The sequence below is a fragment of the Sphaerodactylus townsendi genome, linkage group LG05 (assembly GCF_021028975.2).
Source record: "Sphaerodactylus townsendi isolate TG3544 linkage group LG05, MPM_Stown_v2.3, whole genome shotgun sequence".
In the NCBI taxonomy this organism is placed as follows: domain Eukaryota; kingdom Metazoa; phylum Chordata; class Lepidosauria; order Squamata; family Sphaerodactylidae; genus Sphaerodactylus; species Sphaerodactylus townsendi.
This window is the reverse complement of record NC_059429.1, coordinates 20038489-20064386: the sequence shown is the minus strand read 5'-3', so window position 1 is coordinate 20064386 and position 25898 is coordinate 20038489. Positions and strand designations below refer to the sequence as shown.

Genomic DNA, 25898 nt, shown 5'->3' with positions numbered 1-25898 from the left:
TAATTTACTGGGAACTGATTTTCACCGCATGCTGCGTCACACAGATGCCAAGACTGAAAGGGCAGGGCAAGGTAGGCACAGATGGATTTTCTCATAATATATGAGAATAGTAATTAACCAATGGATACAAGAGTGAAAACATGCTAATATGTTATTTAAAAGACTCACCCGGCATATGGCCTGGGTGCCCAGTCCTGTTATTCCAGAAAGGCTCTGGCAGGCAAACTCTGTGTGTGTATATCACAGAGAGAGGCTTTTTAAATCTGTACCTCCAGACGCCGGGAAGTGCAGCTTCTGCCCCTTGTGTTCCACTCCAGTTTGGAACGGCAGCTTCTCACCACAGGGCTTTTTTCTTCCCTCTGAGGACCAGTTTTCTGCACTGTTTTCATCATGGCCAGGAAGAAGATTGCAGTCATTGGAGCCGGGGCAAGCGGCTTGGCCTCCATCAAATGCTGCTTGGATGAGGATCTGGAGCCTGTGTGCTTTGAGATGACCAGCAACATTGGGGGGCTCTGGAGGTTTGAGGTGAGTCTGGATTGCTGGGTGGCATTGCCAGGAGGTGTCCTCTGGAAACTCTTCTTGAAATGACAGGTGAAAATGACAGGTTTGAAAGTTAAGATGCTTGTATAGAAGGAGGGAAGATTGAATGGCATAGGAAGTGGTGCCCAGGGCTCCAATCCCCTCCTACACACCCCTCGCTACACCACTGGGCACAGCTCAATCTTGTTAGTTCCTGGTAAGCAGGGTCAATATTTGGAAGGGAGACTGCCAAGGGAGACTTTGCAGAGGAAGGCAATGGCAAACTACCTCTGCTTTTCACTTGCCTTGAAAGTGTCTTGCTGGGGTTGCCAGAAGTCCATTATGACTTGATGGCACATATATATGTACTCCTACATGCAGGGCAACCTTACTAGCATTTTCATAGGAGTAAGTTCCATTGGCTAGGTCTGAGTAGGAATCTGAGCAGACTTGCTTAGGATGGCTCTCCAAGGCTTGGGTTTTGTGTGTGTGTGTGGGGGGGAGGGAGGTTAATAATTTATGTTGCTCTTAGCATGACCCAGCTTGGATTGAAGCTATCTTTTTTTTGGGGCGGGGGGGGGGGGTCAAGTCACAGCAGGCTTTCGGCAACCTTGTCGGGATTTTCAAGGCAAGAGACTTTCTGAGGTGATTTGCCGTTGCTTGCTATTAGCTTTTTCAGCACAACCCAAATGAAATGTTTTGAGACGGGAAATAAAACGTTTCCTCCGAGGAGTCCCCTGTGGTTTTTAGCCCGAAACGTTTTGTTTCCAGCCTCAAAACGTTTTGCCAACGTTTGGCGAACATTTTCAGGGGCTTGTGCGGAAATGGCCTCTGGGTAGCAACCCTGGACTTCCTGGATGAGCTCCCATCCAAGTACAAGCCAGGACTGGCTTAGTTTAGCTCCTGAGATCTGACAAGATTGGACTAACCAGAAACTATCATCTTAGGGGGATGATTTTAAAAAAACCTAATGCTGTAACCTCTGTGCTTAATGCCGTAACATATGCAAGTCTGATTCTTGCTCGGCTTTGGAAGAAGAACATAACCTTGACGAAGTATGGGTCAGAGAAAAGAGCAGAATGTATTTATCTTTGCGAATTAACTTGCCTACTACATGGCTAAATGTCTGATATATCCGGAAAATGGAATACTTTCCTATCCAAAATGAAAAGTCGATTTTAAATGTGTACATTTGATGCTTTATTATAGCTCCGTAGTTTGTGTCTTAGAATTTTACTTGTATCGGTTCCTTGTTTATATTTTAATTTTTAAAAAATGTAAAGAAACAGCTGGCTGACAAATTGGCTTGGCCTGTTCTCTGGTGCAACATAAGGGTGACAAGCTGCAGCTTTGGACCAGAAAGTTCCAAGTTTTATTCTTTTTATTTATTCAATTTGGTACACCGCCCCATCCCCGGAGGGCTCTGGGTGGTGTACAACATCAACAAAAAATACAATATCAAGAGGGGCGAGTAAATAACAACCAATGAATAATACCTTACATGAAAAACTCAGCCCCATAAACTCTAAAATATTAATTTAATTTAAAACAGCGATTGTTCAAATATCTCCTTTCCTGAACTGGCCAGATGGTCTTAAGCAAGCTCTTCTGTTCCAGTTCTAGGTTCCCCATCTGACTCTCCTCCATGATTTTGGTGTTGTGTGTGTGAGTGTGTGTGGCTTTTTTTGACTGAATCAGTTTTCAGTTTTCAGTGTTCTTTTTAATGGCTCAAATGTTTCAGTGTTTTGATGTTCACCCCCTTGAGAGCTCTGACTGAGGGGAAAGACAACATCAGAATGTTATAAATGAATGAATGAATGAATGAATGAATGAATGAATGCCGAAAGTATTTGATAGGGATCACACCAGGAAAACGTTGCCAAATGTTTTCCACACTTAACATCCCTTCCATTGTGTCAGGTATTGGTTATCACATCATAAGAACATAAGAACATAAGAACAAGCCAGCTGGATCAGACCAGAGTCCATCTAGTCCAGCTCTCTGCTACTCGCAGTGGCCCACCAGGTGCCTTTGGGAGCTCACCTGCAGGATGTGAAAGCAATGGCCTTCTGCGGCTGTTGCTCCCGAGCACCTGGTCTGTTAAGGCATTTGCAATCTCAGATCAAAGAGGATCAAGATTGGTAGCCATAAATCGACTTCTCCTGCATAAATCTGTCCAAGCCCCCTTTAAAGCTATCCAGGTTAGTGGCCATCACCACCTCCTGTGGCAGCATATTCCAAACACCAATCACACGTTGCGTGAAGAAGTATTTCCTTTGATTAGTCCTAATTCTTCCCCCCAGCATTTTCAATGGATGCCCCCTGGTTCTAGTATTGTGAGAAAGAGAGAAAAATTTCTCTCTGTCAACATTTTCTACCCCACGCATAATTTTATAGACTTCAATCATATCCCCCCTTTTATAGACATCAATCATATCCCCCAATCATATCCCCCCTTTCGACATCAGCGGATGTCGAAACATTCTTGGAAGGAATGAGAGGTTCATAGCCTGTAGGACCTTGATAGGAATGTAATAGCTTTTTATTTTGGGATAAGGAATTCCAGAGCATTGCTAGGTTGGGTTTTAGGATTGGCCCCTGGAGGGGGAAGTGCGTGGGGGGTACATTTGCAGGATCCAGGTTGGGAAATTCCTGGAGATTTGGGGAAGGAGTTTGGGGAAGTCAGGAATCTCAGTGGGCTACAAAGCCTTGGAGTCCACTGTCCAAAGCATCCATTTCTTCCAGGAGAACTGATCCTTGTAGCCTGGAGATGAGGTGTAATTCCAGGGGATCTGCAGGCCTCACCTGGAGGCTGGCATGGCATCCCCACTTTGGTTTCGCTTGGATGAGAGAAAAAGCAGAGGCCCTGTGCCCGAGGGCCTTCCCCTTCAGCCAGAGGCGTAGCGCCCATGAGGACATGTGAGGTAACATGTCCTGGGCGTAAGCCATGGGGGGGGTGGAAAATCGAGGCAAGGTGGGCCAGGCATAGCAGGGGGACGTCGGCCTTTGGTTGTGGTGGAGGTGTGCAGCCACCCATGGGGGGGATGGAAAACTCAGATTTTGCCCCAGGCTCAATTTCCCCTAGCTACGCCTCTGCCTTCAGCCAGTTCACAGCTGTCTCCCAAACAGGGGAGGGGATTTTATAAATAGTTGCTGAACGCCATTCTTTTATTGTGTTGTATTCGCTGCTTTTAAATGTTTTAAATGTTTTAGTTACCTTACATTGTCATTTTTATGTTGTATACCGCCCAGAGCCCTTCGGGGATGGGGAGGCATAAAAGTTTAATAAATAAATAAATAAACAAACAAACAAACAAACAAACAAACAAACAAACGCACGCACGCACGCACGCACGCACGCACGCACGCACGCACGCACGCACGAACGAACGAACGAACGAACAAACAAACAAACAAACGAACAAACGAACAAACGAACAAACGAACAAACGAACAAACAAACAAACTGCTGTGTGCTCTTCTCAGAGCCTCTTCTTGCAGCTGAACATGTCCCTTAAAAACCATCCTTAAAAAATCTTGGTCCTTGAAAAACTAAATCTCGTATTCTAGTCAGATAGTGAACTCATAGTCATTCTGGAGGCATGAATGAGCGGGTGGATCAGGTCACTTTGAGGGTAAATGTTAAACAGCCCGATGAAACCCCAGCCTGCTCCTTCAGTGCCAAAACTTGTTCTGAAACTGCATATTTCTCTGAGGAAATATCCTCAGAAGCAGAGGCCAGGCACCAGTCTCTGGCTCGGCTTGGTGCGATTCCCCAAGCTGTGAAAGGCAGGATAATTCTGTAACAGCTGTTGACACTGCCACCAAAACTGTAATTACACAAGTTTCTTGACATGCCTGGTTTCTGCGATCGGAGGAGAGCGGGCTAGCCGGGACTATCTAGGTCAGAGCATATTTAGTGTTTATTTTTTAGCATTTGTTTTTCAGCATTCATTTACAGATTGCAGCCTTTCCCACAGCATCATGCTAAACTACCTTGAGTCTAGTTTTGGGGGGAGGTGGGCTAAAAATGCTCTGAGGAAGTAAATAAAGACGGTGAATCCTTCCTTTCCCATGGCTGCTGCAGGTCTGAAGGGACTGTCTGTTGTGCTCAGTTCGATTCATGACTGGTTCTTCCCCCATTTCCACTTTAAGCAGAGCCATAGCGAGAGGAAACTGTGCCCAGGACATGTGTGTTTCCTGTGTCCCCGCCAGCCCCCGCCACGCCCTGGAATGCCCCCAGAATGCCTCGAACACCCCGCCCCCCTGCACCGGCGCACGCCTGGTGCAAGATGCCCCCCACTCCCTGGGCACTTACACCACTGGCTTTAAGCGTCTTCTTATCTATTCCATGGGCCTCTCTGATCCTATCAATAGGGTTGCCAAACATTGGCCAGAGAGCTCAGTATTACTGTTAATCTCCAGATGATTGAGATCAGCTCACCTGGACCAAATTGCCGTGGGTTCTATGGCATTATACCCCATCGGAGTCCATTCTCTCCCCAAAACCCACCCTCCTGAAGCTCTGCCCCAATTTCTAGGTATGTTCTAACACAGAGCTGGCAACCTTTCCTGTCAAGCATGAGGCAGAGGGCAGTGCCGCTAGGGAAGTGATGGAAAGACCACTCTGGCACTTCCATAACAACAGCCCAAATCAGCTCTCATTCCACTATTCAGTCAGGTAAGGCCCAGAGCACACTACTCAGTCAGTCAGTGGATTAATCTCCCAGAACATAGGAATCCAGTTGGAACTACTGAGGTTCTGAAGGATTTCCAGCCATGTAGAGGTGAAGAGCATCCAATCTTTACATGTTAATTATTTATGACATACGTTTCGAAACAAGCCAGAACAAAACAGCAAATGGTGTGAAGCCGCCATTTTCCCACCTCGTTCCCCAAGCGAGGTTTTTGGAAAACGGCGGCTTCCAGCCGCTGCTGTGCGAACAGCAGTGGCTGGAAGGTGCCATCCCTCCCCCCTTTCCCGATCGACTTACCTTCCCTGCGACCGTCCGGCACGTCGCCGAGGCCTGGGGACATGCCCCCCCTGCTCTGCGACTCCAGAGTGGTCACGCAGGGCAGGGGGCTTGTCCCCTGGCCTCGGCGACGCGCCGGACAGTCGCAGGGAAGATACGTCAATCGGGCGCCGGTGCTCCCCAGTGCTGTCTTCCCTGTCGTGCGAACGGTCCCTGGGGGGTTGGGTCGGTGTCATGTATCCCAACCCAACCCCCAGCGTGGCCGTGCGGAAGCGGCCAGAGGATGCATATAAAACATTTTGAGGCTGGAAATAAAACGTTTTGGGCTAAAAACTATGGCCATTTCTGCACGGCCCCCCAGGCGCCCCCACGCCGGCAAGAATTCTGCCAGCGTGGAGGCGGAGGCCGTTCGCATGCAAGCATGTGGACGGCCTCTGGAGAGGCCGGCAGACGGCATGCGGCTCCGCATGGAGCCGCCTCATCCCCCTTCCCCGTTCGACTCACCTTGTCCCCGTCGTCGGCCTGCTGGCCGTCGAAGCCCCGCCCACGCTGCCCTCCGACCTCCAGGGGTCGGAGGACAGCGTGGGTGGGGTTTCGACGGCCAGCAGGCCAATGACGGGGACAAGGTGAGTCGAACGGGGAAGGGAAACAGCGTGTTCCCGGCGGTGCTGTTCGCACTGCGCCGCCGGGAACACGCTGTTGAGGGAAAAACAACCCTTTAAAGGGTTGTTTTTCAGGGCGGCTTGATGCCGTCCTGGGGGAGGGGGAGCGCCGCCTGTGCGAATGGCTCCCTGGGAATGGCGTTTTTACCATTCCCAGGGCGCCATAAAAAGGCCGTGCGGAAACGGCCTGTGCAAAATTCTTCAGAGGAAACATTTTATTTCCTGTTTCTGGAGGGTTTTCTGGGCTGTGTGGCCGTGTGGACAATATACCACACTAAACTTTCCCTTTTTACTTAGACACAGTGAGAAACAGATTTTTCTGTGTGATACACCTCTGAAGATGCCAGCCACAGATGCAGGCGAAACGTTAGGAACAAAATCCACCAGACCACGGCCACACAGCCCGGAAAACCCTCCAGAACCAGTTGAATCTGGCTGTGAAAGCCTTCGACAATACATTTTTTCCCTTTTCTTTTGGTTGTGCAAAAAGGGCCCCTGTTGCTGTGAACTAGATCCAAACCAGCTTGCTCCTGGCTGTTAGCAGCCAGAAAGTTCATGGGCCTGCCTGCTTCTGAAAGGCAGTGATGCTGATGGATCACCGACTATCCCCGATTCCAGGTGCCAACTGGCAGTAAAGTGCACCTGTACCCTACCAGATGCATAAGCAAAGTAATGCATTGCCTGATCAGGTGCCGTCAACATATTGAGGTTGACTAATAGAGATTATATTGATGCTGCTGTGTTTAAGGGTTGTAATATCATGGGTATATTTTGTTCTATTTGTTATTTACTGTAATTTTATGCACTGATTTGTTGTACACCGCCCAGAGCCCTCCGGGGGCTGGGTGCCGGTTTAATAAATTTAATTAATTAATTAATTAATTAATAATAAATATGTGCACATCCTCATGATATGGCATCCTTTGGATTTAGTAGGAATGCACATTACTAGTTTGAGTGGACCCAGTCTTCAGAGCAGAGAAAGTATTTGTTTTTGAAATACAAGTTGTGCTTGAAATTTTCCAAGGAAGGGTTTGTGCCGCTTGAACCCTGAATTTGCTCAATACACATTCAATAGCACCCCTTTAATAGAGAGTTTCAGTAGAGTTTAGTAGAGTTTTGGATACTGATGTTGAAGTTCCATTGAGAGCAAACGCCCCCTTCCGTGCTACAGTGTACAGTGGCAGATAGGAAGGCGCTCCATAGGGTGATTACTACTGCCCAGAGAATTATTGGGTGCCCTCTCCCCTCTTTGGAAGAACTCTATAATGCTCGCTGCTTAAAGAAAGCTCAGAATATTCTGAAAGATCTGTCTCACCCTGCATACTCTTTTTTAAAAAAAAATATTACCATCTGGCAGATGATATAGGATCATAAAAACAAGGACAACTAGGCCAGTGGTGGCGAACCTATGGCACAGGTGCCAGAGGCGGCACTCAGAGCCCTCTCTGTGGGCACGTGCAAGCAGAGTCCCCCCCCCACACATCTAGGCTGGCCTGGGCCGCTGGGCTCGATTATTAGCATTAAACCTAAGACCTAGTTTTGGGGAAGCAGTATAGGTAACCATGCTAAGCGCTGTTAAACCCCACTGATTTTCATGCGAAGAACTAAAGCGTGATCCTTTACCTGGGAGTAAGCTTGGTTGCTGGCAATGGGGCTTGCTTCTGAGTAAACTCTCCTAGGGTCATGATTCACCCGTAGGAAGAGTTGCACGGTTGCTTCAAAGCAAAACCACCAACTACCACCAAGTTTACTCCCGAGTAACGCACGCCTCAAAACCAACCGTTTTTTCAAAACTAAAACCTCAGTATTCAGGTTAAATTGCCGTGTTGGCACTTTGTGATAAATAAGTGGGTTTTGAGTTGCAATTTGGGCACTCCGTCTCGAAAAGGTTCACCATCACTGACCTAGGTTCAGAGACAGTTTCTGTTCCAGAGCTATGGCTATGCTGAACTCCATGGCGTCGCTTTGATGTGGTGGTGGCTGTGTAGGGATGGTTGGAAGGCGGATCAATGGGGTGTGAGGACTGCAGAAATGTGCATCAGTGATGTTTGTATTTTCGTTGCGCGTGCGTGCGTGCACAATGACATTAAAGTTTATCTTCTCTTATCTTACAGGGGATGAATTAATGCATTTTCTTATCTTCGCCTTTTATTGCTGATATTGTTGTTTGATGACTTTTATATACAGTCAGGCCAGCCTGATCTTGTTAGACCTTGGAAGCTAAGCAGGGTCTGCCCTGGTCAGCATTTGGAAAGGAATCATCAAGCAATAAATATCAGGGTCTTGATGCAGAGGCAGGCAATGGTAAACCATCTTAGGACAGCTCTTACCTTGAAAACCCTATAGGGTCACCATAAGTCAGGTGTAACTTGATGGGGGGGGGAGAACTGAGCCCTTCGGGGGTAGGGCGGTCTACCAAATCGAATAAATAACAATAACAACAGCAATAACAACAAGAGCAAGCCATCAGAACAAATTCGATCAAGGCCAAAATCGAAAAATCTTCAGATGATGCAAAATGCAGATTGTACAAAGAAGCTGATGAAACTGTAGATCATGTCCTCAGCTGCTGCAAAAGATTGCCCAGAATGAGTACAGAGACACAACTCAGTGGCCAAGATGTTCCACTGGAATTTATGCAAGAATTACAACATAAGAACAGCTAAGAACTGGTGGGAACATTGTCCAGAGAAAGTAATGGAAAATGAAAAGGTCAAGATCCTGTGGGACTTTCGAATCCAAACGGACAAAGTGTTGAAACACAATACACCGGACATCACCGTGATCGAAGACAAGAAAGTGAGCATCATCGACATAGGAGTCCCCGGTGACAGCAGGATCATTGAAAAAGAACACGAGAAGGTCACTAGATACCACGATTTGAAAATCGAGCTTCAGCGTCTATGGCACAAACCAGCTGAGGTCGTCCCAGTGGTAATCGGCATGCTGGGCGCCATCCCCAAAAACACTAGGGCAGCACTTGAAACATCTTCGAATTGCCAAAATTAACATCTGTCAAATTCAGAAGGCAGCCCTGCTGGGGTCTGCACAAATACTATGCCGATACATTACAACTTCCTAGGCTTCTGGGTGAGGCTCGAATTGTAATGAAGGCCAACAACCAGCTAAAGATCTGGCAGCTGTGAAATCTACAATAATAATAAACACATTGAATAGTACCTCTGGGTTATTTCATCTTGAGGGTAAGATCTCAGCAAGAACAATTTTAGGGGACACTGAGCGTTCAGCTAGAAAAGATTAGGATCTTCGTTACACATTTATGAAAGCCAGGGGGAAACTGGCCCTTTTACAGACAGAGTGAATTCCTGGTTTTACAACAGTTTTACAACAATGGACTAACCATACAGAGAAAGATCAAAGAGGAAGCAAGAAGAAATTTTAAGGGCAAGTGAGCTGGGTTTGTGGGCAACCACTTTGTGCAGGAATTAGCCAAGTGAACAGAAATGTTATTCGCAAACAAAAGGGAAAAAAGAGAAAGCAGGTGAGCTTTTCTGCTGCTACCTGTTCAACAGGTATTGTCAAAGGCTTTCATGGCTGGAATCATGTATTGTCGAAGGCTTTCACGGCTGGAATCATGGCCACAGATGCAGGCGAAACATTAAGCGAAAATACTACTGGAATGTAGCCATACAACCTGGAAAACCCACAACATCCTAATGTAACCCTATATTGAGTTACTCCAGGCTAAGACAATTGATTTCAATGGGCTTACAAGGGTGTAACTCTGCGTAGAGTTTCACTGCAAAACTCTTGGCATGGGAAAGTCCCTGCTCCTTGTCCACTCCATCTGCTTTCAGAAATCTCCCTAGCTTTGGAATCCTGATCATTTCCTTACAGATCCCCTAAGGAGGACGAGCTAAACTTTTGAAACTGAAACTCTTCCCATGATACATTTCCTTTGCATCTGCAGTGGGCTGTGTCTGATCTCTGGAGTGAATGTCCTATTAATCTCCATGCAATTGACTTCCAACCAATGATCTACAAGCCCACAAGGATTTACATAAGTCGGGACGGGGGGGAGAGGGGGGCTTTTATCGCCATCAGTTACAGACAAATTCCTTTAGTATTTATTATTGTTGTTTTAAATATTTTTGATCTGTGGCGTAGGAGGTTAAGAGCTCGTGTATCTAATCTGGAGGAACCGGGTTTGATTCCCAGCTCTGCCGCCTGAGCTGTGGAGGCTTATTTGGGGAATTCAGATTAGCCTGTGCACTCCCTCACATGCCAGCTGGGTGACCTTGGGCTAGTCACAGCTTCTCGGAGCTCTCTCAGGCCCACCTATTTCACAGGGTGTTTGTTGTGAGGGGGGAAGGGCAAGGAGATTGTCAGCCCCTTTGAGTCTCCTGCGGGAGAGAAAGGGAGGGTATAAATCCAAACTCCTCCTCCTCCTCCTCTTCCTCCTCCTCCTCCTCCTCCTCCTCCTCCTCTTCTTCTTCTTCTTCTTCTTCTTCTTCGGGTTTAGAAATCGAAATCAATCAATTAATTAAATAATTTACAAGTCCACCCTGCGTATTATAAAAACCTAAGAGCAGCCCTCCTGAAACAGATCAGTAATTCATCCAGAACAAGGTTGGATTCTGCACATGTGTAATTAATGCGGTTTCCCTTGTTTGCCTTTGCACTGGAGATTTCAGCCCTCCAGGAAGAGACTGCAAATAGTCTGGGCCGCTCTGGCTCCTTTGTTTGTCCCGAAAAGATTGCTAATTTAGTAATTTTTGTAAAACCCGGGTTGAGGTAAATATAAGGGGCTGAACCCATTTTGGGGAAGAGCCCTGTCCGAGTTCTTCCCCCAAACAGAATCAGTTCCTTCCTCGGTCCATTATATTTGGGCTGTGTGGAAACCACCTATGGCCTGCCCCTTCTAAACACACTTTCTTGGGAGTTTGAAGTGGACCTCACTTCAAAATTAAGCATCTTGTGGACCCATACTAGGCATTGTTATTCAGATCAGAAGATGGCTGATCCAAGTTTAGGAGGACCACTCTGCACCCAATCTCATGGACATTTGTCTGCAAGTTTCAACTTGATCCCATTGGGCGCAAAAGGCATGTGTGTGGGTTAAGTTCCCACTCCTGGCAACCCTGTGAATTAATGTCTTCCAAAAAGTCCTTTTGTGAACAGCCTTGCTTGGGTCTTGCCAACTGAGGACCATGGCTTCTTTTATAGAGTCAATCTATCTCAGGTTGGACTTTCCTCTTTTCCTGCTGCCTTCAACCTTTCCCAGCATTATTGTCTTTTCCACTGATTCTTCTCATTTCATTATGTGACTAAAGTCCAACAGCCTCATTTTAGCTTCCAGGGACAGTTTGTTTGATTTGAACTGGAATGCAGTGACTTGGTTTTTGGGCAGCCTGTGGTATCCATAAACTCTCCTCCAACAATGTATTGTCGAAGGCTTTCACGGCCGGATTCAACTGGTTCTGGTGGTTTTTCTGGGGTATGTGGCCGTGGTCTGTTGGATCTTCTTCTTAATGTTTCACCTGCATCTGTGGCTGGCATCTTCAGAGGTGTATCACCGATGGAAGTCAGCATGTAACAGACTTCCCTCTGTGATACACCTCTGAAGATGCCAGCCACAGATGCAGGCGAAACGTTAGGAACAAGATCCAACAGACCATGGCCACACTGCCCGGAAAACCCACCAGAACCAGTCTCCTCCAACAGCACATTTCAAAGGAATCAACTTTCTTCTAGCCAGATTTCTTAATTGACCAACTTTCACATGCACACATAGTAATAGGGAATACTATGGCATACATTAATTTCCAATTCCAAAGCCTTTATTGGCATTATAAATTACAGAGTTAGTAAAAAGGGGCATTTATCTACTAACTGAGACATTAAAATATTAAAATACATTAAAACAATGTTGAACATTCACAACATTCACGCTCACATAAAATAATTCAGCCGTTACTACTGTGTAGGCAATGATTGCGCCTGACCAAATAGTTCCTCAAAAAACTCGCAACATTCTCACATACGAGATCACAGGAACAGTTGAGTAGAAAATTCATAGTAGATGGTAGCCTGACATCGTTTGAGCTCTCTATCAATGGACAGATGTATATAGAGTGTAACGACTCGTACTTTGGACATTCCAATAGTACATGTTGAACAGTCTCAACAACGGCCATATTACATTGGCATAACCTGTTCTCATATGGAGTGTTGTTATACCTGCCAAGAGTCATAGCGTTAGGCAGGGCGTTAAAATGAGCTAAAGTGTGCGCTCTGCGTTGTTTGGGATTGTACAAAATGTACAAATAGTTGGCACAATGGTCTGATCGGACAATTCCCAAGGCCTGTGGAGAGCAGCTTTTCTCCCCCTCCTGCACATTAATTTGATATTGGTTGCCAGTAACATATCCTTACACTTAAGAATGTAAAGCTTACCCAACTAAATTGTTGCCAAGCTTATTTCCAAGAAGGAGTAAGCAAAAAAGGTCAAGGTATGTTACTGAGCCATGGGATCATGTGAGACTATGTTTATGGGGTGGTTTGCCATTTTAGGCACACTATGTTTATGGGGTGGTTTGCCATTCCCTTCCCCAGTCAGGTACACACCACCCCGAGCAAGTAAACACATTACTTTTTTGACTTCCTAATTTATTTTCTTTGTCCCAAAGCCCAGAGGCTTTGCTTTTGCAACTGGAGGGTGAAAATGAAAAATATTCTGAGTTGACCAAACAGCTGGAGGAGGCATTATTGGCTGGGAAGCCACAGTGTACATAACTATGAATAGTGAATTTCAGCATATAATTTCCTTGCTGTAATTTATACTTGTGGAAAATTGGACAGACCCACCTCTTGAGTTGGCAAACTGCATCCTAAATACTTATTTGGTGCAGAAAATCTTGGAATGGCTCCATTGGCCCCATTGAATTGACAAGGACACTGATTTGAGGGAATTGGGTCCAGTTGACTTATGAGTAGTGGCCCAGAGTGGTAGTTGTCTTAATTCTTACCCACTGTGGAAAGCCCTGTTGCCGTATCTTCCCCTAAACTTCTTACATCTCCATTCTGTTAACAGACCAATTATCTGCTCTGATAGCTCATGGAGTTCCAAGGCCAAATACCTCTGAACACTAGTTCGATCTGGTCCATATCCAGTTCATTTTCAAAGTATTGGTGCTAACCTTTAAGGCCTTAAGCAGTATTGAACCTGCATATCTTCAAGAGCACATCTCCCCATATTGCCCTTCAAGGTCCCTCTGTTTGTCACAGGGGAACCTCCTAACGATCCCTGGCCCAAGAGATATCTGGCTGACTGACGAGAACCAGCGCTTTTATGGCCCTGGTGGAGCAAGCCGCCAAGCGATGTTAGGTCCCCGCAGGAGTTATGGCAATTCTGCAGGGCCTGCATGACGTGGCTGTTCCACCATGCCTTTTCCAGCTAGCCAGCCGCATTGAATGTTATAGATCATCTCTTTTGGTCACGTTCAGGGTCATTTTCAAAGTATTGCTGCTAACCTTTAAGGCCCTTAGCGGTATTGGTTCTGCATATCTTCAAGACCACATCTCCCTATATTGCCCTTCGCAGCCCCTCCATTTATCACGGGGGAACCTCCTGACAATCCCCGGCACGAGAGATATCCGGCTGACTTTGACGCAAGGTGGAAAGGTTCATTTAGTGCCATCAGTTTTAATCTATTAGTGTGGGTCCTCAGTACTGTATTGAATTTTAATTGTTTTTATAGGATGTTGTTACCGCGCTGCCTGGGTAACTTTTAATAGTACCAGACCAACCAGCTCTTGGCAGTGCAGAGGAACAGAAACGGGACCCAACACAGCGAGTATAGTGAAATAATAAAAGAGTTTATTGAGATGCTGACCTACATGTCAGCACCTCCACACCACGGCAACTGCGCTGCCTAGCAGCTTTACGACAACCTTTATATACTTTCTCCTGCCCGGGAGTCCGGGGGAATGCAGGACAGCCTACAACCATTCATTCACAAAATACATAGCAACCAATCATACATCTACAAATACATAGGAACCTATTAGAGTCCGGTAGGCAGTCCCTTCTTGAATTTCACGGCCGAAGTAGGGCGAGGCGATGAAGTAGGCACAGGCGGGAAAAACACAAAAGAGTCCTTTGGGTGCTTCGGGGTCAGGAAACGAAACCTAACGACAATGGCACCCTTATCTGCCTGCTAGTGGGATTAAGGCGGCTGGAGGCGCTTCTTCCGGGGTCCCTTTTGTCAACGTCCATTCAGGGTTTTTACAAATGAAAGAGACATGCCCAGGTGGAGCAGGGGTGGATTCCTGCCTTGGGCCAAGGAGGTTCCATGGAGACACAGATACAAAATATAGCTACAATTCCTACTTTCTACCTAATACAATTTGTTCTTACCTAACTTATACAGAAATAAAACATAGTTCCATCTTTATTTAAAAGCAAGATCAGAAATGGAATAAATCATTTCTGACTCCGCTATCAATGTTGCATTTTAAAGTTTAATTGATTGTTAGTTTTTATGTTGTAACCTGCCCTGAGTCCTGTGGGGAAAGGGCAGCATATTAAATAAATAGATCCCAGGGATATATTATTTCCTTCATGCTCTGCTCAGAAGGTTTTAACTACATGTTACATTTTCCCAGTACCTCTGGAACAGAGACCTTTCTTTGAGGCAATCAAATGATAAAATTAACTTGTCAGTTGAAAATATCCGGCTGGAAGAATCTGTACATTGCTGTAATGATATTGCCGATAGATAGATGATAGATAGAGAGATAGAGCGATAAACAAATTGTCCAGGTGTAGCTTTCAGAATCATAACAAGATGGTTTAAATGGTTCCTGAGAGAGCTACCACAGTCTTCAGGTTGCTTTTGGAATGAGTTATTCCCAAGAGTTAAGTTATACATCTGTAGAGCCTCACTAATGCAAATGTGGTTTCTCAACTTCTCTGTGCCCTTTCCATATGGATTAATTCATTTAATTATAGTGTAAAATGAATCCAGGCACTATTTCTTCAGTGGATTTTAGGAGTACCTAATTATGTGTGCTAGGCAGCCTTAAGCCTTGAGACCAACCAAAGACTGCTAGAAACCAGAACTTGGCTAGCAACTTTTAAGTTCCGATTATGTCTTCATTTCAGATCTGACCCTGCTAGCTATGTGATCCTTATACTTTATGAGAATTCCTCTATTAAGCTGGCTGCATTTGTTGAAACCAAAGATAAACACAACTGGTATTTTTAAGATTCCCTTTTAATGTTACCAGAGTCACAACCTTTGAGACATTAAAACACAGACTCCTAGGACATGGGTAAGGGTTTTTTTTCCTCAGGTTCAACATTCCAGCATCACAGCGGCCACCCATGGGGGGCCCCCGCAAACCTCAGATTTTGCACTGGGCTCCATTTTCCCTAGCTATGCCTCTACCCAGAGGGGAGGGCAGAAGGGATTGCCAGCTGCCAGCTCAGCCGGTAGGGGGGGCAGGGTGGGGGGGCAGGGGAGAGCTGCTTTTATAAGCACTGAGGCCGGGGGCGAGGCTTGGGGTGGTGTGGCCACGCTCCCAGGAGCAGGTGGTGCCATGGCCTTGTCCCCGAACCCCCCCCCATAAAAATCTATACCTACGTCACTGTCCTAGATGTAGAAATACAAAATCTCTGCTCTGCAGCCAAGAAATCTTGTTCAGCACTAAATTTTTATCACAACTTCTCTGCAGCTGTGATGTGGGTTTATGCTGGCTAGATTTAACGTGCTTCCAAAAATTGTCTTCTCAGGAAGATTCCAGAAGATCCCTGATCAAGAAAGACTTTGTCCTTGCAAATAACAATTGTATTGATTCCGTTTCCCATAGTTTCTTTGACTGTGTTCTCTGTGTTAATGTACTCCAGTTCTTTATCAGTTCTTCCTTTCATAAACTGAGAAGACTCCTCACTGAAAAATGAATATCCTTTATTTTGTCTAACCAGAATCTGCACACGACCAGTTTGGTTTGCTAGATTTCTCCTTAGAACCATAAGGATCTGAGACCATAGAACAGCGAACTTTTTTTAATGCCATTTTTATATTGCTGTGTTTATGACAGCCAGCGTGGTGTAGTGGTTAAGAGTGAGTGGACTCTAACCTGGAGAACCAGGTTTGATTCTCCACATCAGTGGTAGACTCTTATCTGGTGAACTGGATTTGTTTCCCTGCTCCTCCACACGAAGCCTGCTGGGTGACCTTGGGCTAGTCACAGTCGTCTCAGAACTCTCTCAGCCCCACCTACCTCACAAGGTGTCTCTTGAGGGGAGAGGAAGGGAAAGGAGTTTGTAAGCCATCGTGTGTATTCTTACAGGACAGAAAGGTGGTGTATAAATTCAGACTCTTCTCTTCTTCTCATATGTCTTTTCAGAAATGCAAAATCGGACCGATTTTGCATGTCGAAATGCCTTGCGGTAGATCCTGGGAGCGTGTACCAGGCCTAGAAAAATGACGCTCACCGTACTGAATAGTCATGTATGTACTAGCTGCTGTGGTTCTAATAGAAGTACAGGTTGCCTCAAAACCATGCTTATGGTACTCTCTTACAGGCCACCCTTTGTATGTCTTCCTCTTCTCTATGGCTGCCAGATTCATGTTGAGAAACTCCTGCAGGTTTGGGGGTTAAGTCTGGGGAGAACAGGATCCTCAGCGGGGTACAGTACCATAGAGTCCACCCTCCGAAGTACCCATTTTCTCCAGGACAACTGATCTCTATGGTCTGGGGATGAGCTGTAATTCCAGGTCTCACCTGGAAGCTGGAATCTTTATTCACTTCCCGGAAATCCTTCTTTTGCTGACTGACATTTCACTAGCTGAAAATTGAGGATTTGGACGCTTAAAAAGAAACAAACCAGTCTTGTGAAAAAGTGAGGAGGGGGATTTTTTTTTTTAAAAAAAGGATATGTGCAAAGGAAACTGAAGACAAAATGGGGGTCAGGATCTGGGGGCAGTGCCCCGTTCTGTTACCTGCAAGGACCCACCTTTCGGCACGATCAGGAGATCACAGATGGGGCTACTGATACGTTCTCCCTCATCCTTATTCTGCAAGTTACAGCCCTGGTGGTAATTAAAGTCTTTGTTACTTCTCAGAAAAGCCTAAAGCAGAACAGATTTGGGACTTTGGTGTCAGCACTGTAGAAATCTAATTTGTGTGCATAAAAGGGAATCTAGTTAAATTGTATGCTGATGATAACCTGCAGCCCAGGGAATATTTTAAAGCAGCTGAGGGCTTAACTACATGTTGCACAATTTTCAAGTCTGCTGTGGGTCTTGTCAAACAAGATGGGTAGCTGGGAGTTTGAAGCACCCTGTTACTTAGGCACATGGGGGCCTGATTCGGATCAGCGCTACTTAAGGGAGAGGGTTGGTCAATACCCAAAAAATTCAGTAAATTTTGGATTTGGATTTTTTGGGGGCATAAAATGATCTGTATGCCCGAATCCGACTCATAGCCGATTCGGATATGCCCGAAAATTCGGGTAAATACAAAAGATTCAGGCCAATTTAATTTTTTATTTTTTTTTGTGTTTTTACACGTTTTGGCCTGCAGGAGACGCAATTTTAAAGCTAGCGACACCAAACTTTCAGGATATCATCCGAAGACTGTCCTGATGATTATCCCCAAGTGTGGTGAAGGTTAGTTATTGATCCCCAAAGGGGGTGGCCCCATCCCCTATTGTTTCCAACGGGAGCTAACAGGAGATGGGGGCTACACCTTTGAGGGTCCATAACTTTGGACCCTCTGTACCAAACTTCACCAAACCTGGGGAGTATCATAAGGACAGTCTCCAGATGATACCCCAAAATTTTGGTGCCACTATCTCAAAAAAAAAAAAAGCTCCCCTGGCAGGCAACCCAAGAAATTTCCCCAGATTCTGTGCTCTGCAGTGACTTCACTCCATTGCAGCCAATGGGAGATTTCTGGGGGAGTCACAAAACTTTCAGAGCATCTTCAGGAGAGTCTCTTGATGACACCAGCCAGGTTTGGTAAACTGTGTTTTAGGGGGTGGTGGGAGATGGGTCCTACCATTTTGGGGGCCCATAATATTCAACTCCCAGAAGCAAAGTTTACCAACCCTGGATGGAGTCATCAAGAGACTCTCCTGAAGATATCCTGAAAGTTTTGTGGCTTTACCTTGAGAAATGCGCACCCCACAGCCCTCCTACAGAAATTTCTCATTGGCTGCAATGGAGCCACTTCAGAGCACAGAATCTCCCAGCTCTCTAGTCTTCCCACCATAGAACTTGAAGAGGCTTAGTGTGTTTCACCACCACTCCTACACATGAAGCCTGCTCAGTCACTGGACACTGTGTAATAGATTTCTCTCTGTGATATACCTCTGAAGATGCCAGCCACAGATGCAGGCAACTTAAGAACTTGTTAAGAACAAGATCTTCCAGACCACGGCCACACAGCCTGGAAAACCCTACAGAACCTCCACCTCTTAAAATGAAGCCATTCTGCAACACACTTCAAGCAAGGGGCACACTTGGGGCAGAGGGAGAGAAGGTTTTTGCTAGGGACTCGGGAGGGAAGGGGTTTTTTTTGTCAGAAAGCTTAAAAAAACCGAGTTGGACCGCTTGAGGCCTGATTCAGTAATGGTGCCGATTCGAACGCCATTGATTCGGTTAGCTCCAAATCAGATGCCATTAATTTGGACCTAGCTCGGTCCGAATCTGCTCGAATTGGAGGCGATTCAGACCAAATAGTTGATTTGGCCAATCCAAATCACCAACCTGGCTGAAGGTCGATTCTGCACAGCAAATGTATATCGGGTTGCAGTCATGTTAAAGGAACCTGTTTTCCTGTTTACCTGTTCACAGGCATTCCGTGCAGGCAGTAATTGGAGCCCATGGAAACAATCTGGGTTGCTTTCGTGCCTTCACAGAGAGACGTGTCTCTTTTTAATTTCTGGCAACACATGTGTAGCTATGCAGACATGCAGAAATGCCATGCTGATTATCCCACAATACAATTGGTTGCACCTGCGTAGCTGTGCATATGCAAGACACAAATTTTTTTAAAAGAAAAGAACTGCAGGACAATGGCAGGTGGGTTCTCCCTGATGGTGGATGGTATATTAGAAGGGAGAGAAATAACGGGCCACTTTGCGTGGGAACGGCTCCGTTTGCGTGGGAACTGGATTTTTCAAAAGGATTGCAGGTTTAGTGATATTTTTAAAATTGGGGGCAGGCTTGTTTGGTGGTGAGTGGGATCTGTGAAAAGTGCCCCCCCCCGAAGGGTTATAGGCCCCTTCCGCATGTGCAGAATAATGCACTTTCAATCCACATTCACAATCGTTTGCAAGTGAATCTTGCTATCCCGTGCAGTAACATCCAGCTGCAAAGTGGATTGAAAGTGGATTGAAAGTGCATTATCCTGCATGTGTGGGAGGAGCCATATAGTGTTGTACACCTGTGCTGTGCTGAATCAGCCTAAATCTCTCTGCCCCATATTGTTTTTTCTCAACCTGAAACAACTCCAGGAAACTGGTATTTGCCCTTCTGGGGAAAACCCGTAAAGTAACAGCATCCAGGTACATTTGAAGATCTGTCTTATGAACATGAACAGCTCACCTCAAATGACCTTGAGGTGCCCCAGTCTGCCGAAGGATGCCAACATGTGACAGATCAAAGACTGGGTGCAACATATACAGCCCAAACGAACTAAATACTTAACAGTACAATATCACATGGCATGGTATAAATCCAAACTATAAATCTCTGAAAGCTACGAAAGCAGGTGGCTCAAAAGCTGTAAAGTGACTCAAAGCTATAAAGAAGGCTTGCGTGATTTTGACAGGCAGTCTTAATGGCCACTAATCGTAGAATAGTGATGCAAAAATCCTCATTCAATGCTGGATACCTGTATGTCCATCAGCGTGTTTCTTAAAGGGGAAGTCACTCGAAAGGAAAATAGTCTGGAGCCTTCGAATCAAAACGGTGCTTTTAGGTGTGAGAAGCTTTGCACATCCAAATTAATAAAATAGCATATGATTGTATCAGGAAACAGCTAGGAGCTTCACACATCCAAATTAATGGAATATCATATGGCTGAATCAGGAAACAGCTTGATGTAGAACCAGAGGTGTATCTAGGGAAAATAGAACCTGGGGCAAAAATCTGAGTTTTCCGTCCCGTCAAATCCCATGCCTGCTCCATTTTCCCTAGAAAGATAATAGGCATGAATCAACTAGCCAGGATACCATTGGAAAAGAGTTGGTATATGAACTCTCTTGGGGATACAACCTTTCAAATGAAGTCGAGCTGTTATTACCAGATAGCCTCAGTGCTGCTTTTTAATGAATGATTTATGGATATGTGAACAAAATGCCTCCAGTTCTCAAACATCTTTGAAGTACATGGAGTGGGAGGGGCCATCAGCGGTACAGGAGAAGGAAATGGGTACAGCCTGTGCTCGCTGCCATGCCCCAGACTTATATAGCTTCCTGGATCCAGATTTACTGTCCCATGAGGAGAAGCAATAAAATGGAGATTCAATAGTCATGGGGTACAGAAACTTGTAAAGGATTTTTCCTCACCCCAAACCCCTGGCTAGTGTTGGTCTCTTTCCAGCCCACAACCGTTCCCCCTGCACACTCTTTCCCTTGGGTGCACATGGGGTGAAGAAACCTACAACAAGCTCACCTTCAGATCCTCCCAAAGCAAGCAAGCAAACAAATGTATTGTCGAAGGCTTTCATGGTCAGATTCAACTGGTTGTGATGGGTTTTCCGGGCTGTGTGGCCGTGGTCTGGTACGGAAAACCCACCACAACCAACCAAAAAAAGAGTTATCATGTGGACCTCTTGGGAGGGCAGGCCGAAAAAATAAGATAAAATTAATAACACCGAATGCATTTTATGTTCAGTCTGTTCTCTGGGACGTATTTGTCCGTGATCTTTAAGTGACATTGATTGTCATGGTTTACAGATCTTAGGATATATAGTTAGACACCTCTAAGAGTTATTTGGAGGGAAGGAGACATGGAATAACTTGATCTCATCAGATTTTGGAAGCTAAGCAGGGTCAGTACTTGGAAAAGAGACCACCAGGGAAGATTCTGCAGAGGAAAGCAATGACAAGCCATGTCTGCTTCTTGCTTGCCTTGAAAGTCCATTTCTGGGGCTTCTGCAACTTGACTGCACATACGTACATGAGACTTATTCCTTCCTTCCCTAAACTGCGAGAATCGTATTTTTTGTGAAGGCAATAGGGTTCATTAATAAAGAATTCTCAGTACCCTCCCAAATTATAATGCCCAGGATCTTTCAGAAAAATTATAATGGTGAAATTGAAATAAAACTTCTCTGTCTTCTCCATGAGGTAGATGCTCCTGTCATCCTTTTTCTTGGTATTGAAGTTGCTATCCATGCCATTCTGTTTTCTGTAGGAGAAACCTGAGGAAGGCCGGGCTAGCATTTACAAGTCTGTGATCATCAACACATCCAAAGAGATGATGTGCTACAGTGACTTTCCCATCCCAGATGACTACCCCAACTACATGCACAACTCCAAGATCATGAGCTACTTCCAGTTGTATGCCAAGCATTTTGACCTTCTGAAGTACATCCGCTTCAGGGTAAGAGCAAGGCTCGCAGCGAGCCGAAGCAACTAGACTGTGGAAGTTCTACCAAGCCTTGTTCTGTTCCAAGGCAAGGTGACTTCTCAGAATATATGTAGGTTGTTTGTTGAGTTCCGATTTCCCAATTGGGGTGACAATTATGCATGTGGAGCATGTGGAGTGGAAACCCTTCAAGTGCCTGTTTTCTTCCTTGTTACTTCCAGACTAAAGTATGTTACGTCAGGAAGTGCTCAGACTTCACTCAAACGGGCCAGTGGAATGTTGTCACAGAGACCAATGGGAAACAGGAGTCATCTGTTTTTGATGGGGTCATGGTTTGCACCGGCCATCATACTAATGCTCACCTACCGCTGAGCTCTTTCCCAGGTACTTTTTGCTGCCTCTGGAATATGTGCAAGACTGCACTTTGAATAGAACTGATCATTCCTACAAGTAGTGTGAGCAGGTTGCGATTGTACCAGGAGTGGCCAACCTATGGTGCTCTAGATGTTCATGGACATAAGAACATAAGAACTAGCCTGCTGGATCAGACCAGAGTCCATCTAGTCCAGCATTCTGCTACTCGCAGTGGCCCACCAGGTGCCTTTGGGAGCTCACATGCAGGATGTGAAAGCAATGGCCTTCTACTACTGCTGCTCCTGAGCACCTGGTCTGCTAAGGCATTTGCAATCTGAGATCAAGGAGGATCAAGATTGGTAGCCATAGATTGACTTCTCCTCCATAAATCTGTCTAAGCTCTTTTTAAAGCTATCCAGGTTAGTGGCCATCACCACCTCCTGTGGCAGCACATTCCAAACACCAATCGCACATTGCATGAAAAAATGTTTCCTTTTACTAGTCCTTATTCTTCCCCCCAGCATTTTCAGTGAATGCCCCCTGGTTCTAGTGTTGTGAGAAAGAGAGAAATAGACTAGTATTGTGAGAAAGAGAGAAATTAAATAGTACAGTCGCAATAAAGCTGCTGTGAAGCCACTAACTAATTTGGAAGGATTTGGGGATGTTTGTGCAACCCCAAACCGGTGATTCACCAGAATTGCTACCTTCTATCATAAGATTTTGTTCGCCCTGCCTTTCTCCCCTCCCTCTCTGGCCTTTGGATTGGGTGCCTGTTTTAAACAACTTTTGTTATTTTAATTTCTATTCATTCAAAGTAATTGCTGCTATTAGATTTTAATTGGGTTAGTTATATTTTTATATTTATTTGCTGTCATTGTGAACAGCCATATTGTGAGCTGCCTCGAGCCCTTCGGGGATGAGGCGGCCTACAAATCGAATAAGTAAGTAAGTAAGTAAGTAAGTAAGTAAGTAAGTAAGTAAGTAAGTAAGTAAGTAAGTAAGTAAGTAAGTAAGTAAGTAAGTAAGCAAGCAACTCATTCTCTTCCAAACACCTTCTCAAATGGTCTTGCATATCTTCCTAAAATGTAGCCAAGAAAGGCCCCCACCAGACCCACTCTAGTAGCCCACCAGTGGTAGGCCATTCCAGAGAAAGCCCACAAGGTTCGGCATGTGTTCAAACCTTTGTCAACTTCTCTGACCTTTCCATTGCAGGCATAGAAAAATTCAAGGGACGCTACCTCCACAGTCGAGATTATAAGGAACCCAATGAATTCACAGGAAAAAGGGTTATTGTGATTGGCATAGGGAATTCGGGGGTGGATATTGCTGTGGAGATCAGTCTAATGGCCAGCCAGGTAAGTCCAACTAAGTTCTCAACAAGAAAGCTATTTTGGCTGTCGTGGCTCTGCGTCTAGGTGTTCTGCCCCATGTGTTGCAACAAGGCGACATCTCCAGTGTCTATGCTATCTGCCACTGCACATTTGGGATTTCTTCTCACCTGAACAGTGAGGGATATGAGAAAAGGAGAAAAGGCAGATCTCTCTGCACAAGCTCATTAAATGTTATATTTCCAAGGGGCAAGAGATATTTACATAGTAAGGGAAGGCTTTGTAGAACACACCCAGGGGTGGGCAGTCTTTTTAATTGGCATTTTTCGGGTTCAGGTTCCCATTTGCTTGCTTATTTGATTGCAGCTGTTGCCCACCGATGCTGACCCAGTTGGTGGGCAGAAACTCAGGGGTCAAACAGGAACATGCTTATTATACCCACACAATGACAAGCATGACCAGAAAGGGATAGCATTGCACCCAGAGGCGTAGCGAGGGGAAATGGCACCCGGGGCAACACCTGCTACAGGTGTGTCTCTCCCCCTGCACCCCCCTTACCTTAGCCAGCAGTGGCGGTCCTGGGCAGCCGGGCGGGGCTAGGCTGTTCCTTCAGCCGGTGGAGCCTCTGCTGACTGAAGAAGCAGCCTGGTGGGGTTGGGGCTGGGCCAAGGGGGTGCCCTACAGCAGCCCCGCCAGGCTGCTCCTTCAGCCGGAGGAGCCTCTGCAGGGCACCCCTTGGCCTGGCCCGGCCTGGCCTTGCCAGGCTGCTCCTTCAGCCAGGCTGAGGGGTGCCCTGAGGAGACTCCTCCAGCTGAAGGAGCAGCCTGGTGGGGCTGCTGCAGGGTGCCCCTTGGCCTGGCTGAAGAAGCCAGGCAGGGCTGAGGGGGGAAGGAGTAGGGGTGTGGGGGGCAATTTTACACCCCCCCCCCGTGACTGGACGGCGGTCGCCTGGGGCATTTATCCCCACTGAAGCTCCGCCTCTGATTGCACATGGGCGACACTCTAGCACTTGGACAAAACCTCTATAGGTTGAATGTTATAGCTCGCCCTGGTGTGATACCATTGCTTCTGGGTCACACCGGAAGTTGCATCATCATGAGGGGACAATAATAGTGCCCCCCCCCAATAAGTTCCTGTCTCCCCCATTTCTCACTGGTTGCCTGGCATGGTCTATCAATAAAGTACCCTACCTGTGCCACCTAGACAAACAAGCAGTAGCTGAGTAATGGGCTACAACAGGCTGATTTTACCACACAGTCGAAGTTACTTTCCGTTTCATTTCAACTCTTTCCTCTCTCCTTCGCGCAGGTTTTCCTTAGCACTAGGCGAGGAGCATGGATAATGAATCGCGTTGGAGATGGAGGGGAGCCCCAAGATACTTTTTATAATAGTCGTGTTGTCAACTCCGTCATCAAGTACAATGCTGTTCGTAGGGTGTTGCACTCTCTAGTACGGCTAAAGGTAAACAGAAGGTTCAACCATGCCATGTACGGACTCCAGCCTCAACACAGGTACGATTCTAAATTAGAATTATTACATTCTAGCTACAGAAACAGGGAGGGAAAGAACGGCCTTGGCTGGAATGGTCATTTGAGTATTTTTTCCCCACTGCATTCTTATACTCTATTCTGCTCTGAATCGGAGAGACAGCAATAATTTTGATGAGAGTTAGCATCAAAGGTGTTTTCTGCATGGACCATATATCCTAGGATGGGGAGGTAAAATATCACGGTCTGCCCATGAATTCCGCATGGCTTCCGGCCCTAAATCAGGCCTGCCCTGTGAGATTTCCCTTATCCCAGGGTTTTCAAAAATCGCTAAATTGGCTGTTCTTTTGAACTTTACCGCTGCTGCAGCACGTTCCTGGGGGCTCATCCCGCCACTTCAGAGCATGACACCAAGCACAGGGCGATCGAAGTCCGAGATCAATCACCTTGTCTCCACAGTAATCAATGTGAGATCCATATTCAAAACCCGACAAATGTTTTTTAGTCCAAGGTGATAATTTGATTTGTAATTTTTTTAAATTGTATTTGGCTGTAGCGGTCTGGTTAACATGGGGGTTGTTAGAGGAATATTTTTTCACAGCCTGTCTGTGAACTTCGGGGTGACATTCAGCATACCTCATCACAGCCTGTCTGTGAACTTCGGGGTGACATTCAGCATACTTTTTCACAGCCTCTTTATGAACATCTGGGTTGTTTTTCACATATTTTGCAGCAGCTTCCTGTAGTTGTCTTTTTCTAACTGAATCTGTAAATCGCTTTCTGCATTTAATCCCTCTCCTCCCTTTAGCTGTTTCAACAGAAGGAACAGGTTCATATGCGGTGAGGAGGTCGGTGGTAGAATCCAGTTGGGCCACCATTGGCTCAATTGTGCTTGTTGTTTGGTGGGCATTATCAGAACTTGTGGATGTGAATTTAATTCAATCAGTCAATCAATGACCTTTATTAGGCATAAGACTTGTCGATTCGACACATGGAAGTAGA

General features: G+C 45.9%; 1 protein-coding gene across 2 annotated transcripts in view; it reads left to right on the top strand.

Moving 5' to 3' along the window:
* The first annotated feature begins 390 nt into the window (after window positions 1–390).
* LOC125433057 (flavin-containing monooxygenase 5-like) overlaps window positions 391–25898 on the top strand; it is a 31405-nt gene continuing 5897 nt past the window's right edge. For both annotated transcript variants that reach the window (XM_048497370.1, XM_048497371.1), the window contains exons 1-5: window positions 391–525; window positions 21554–21742; window positions 21949–22111; window positions 23294–23436; window positions 24718–24920. In XM_048497370.1, coding sequence (XP_048353327.1) covers window positions 391–525; window positions 21554–21742; window positions 21949–22111; window positions 23294–23436; window positions 24718–24920 — 833 coding nt within the window. The remainder of the gene's footprint in view (window positions 526–21553; window positions 21743–21948; window positions 22112–23293; window positions 23437–24717; window positions 24921–25898) is intronic.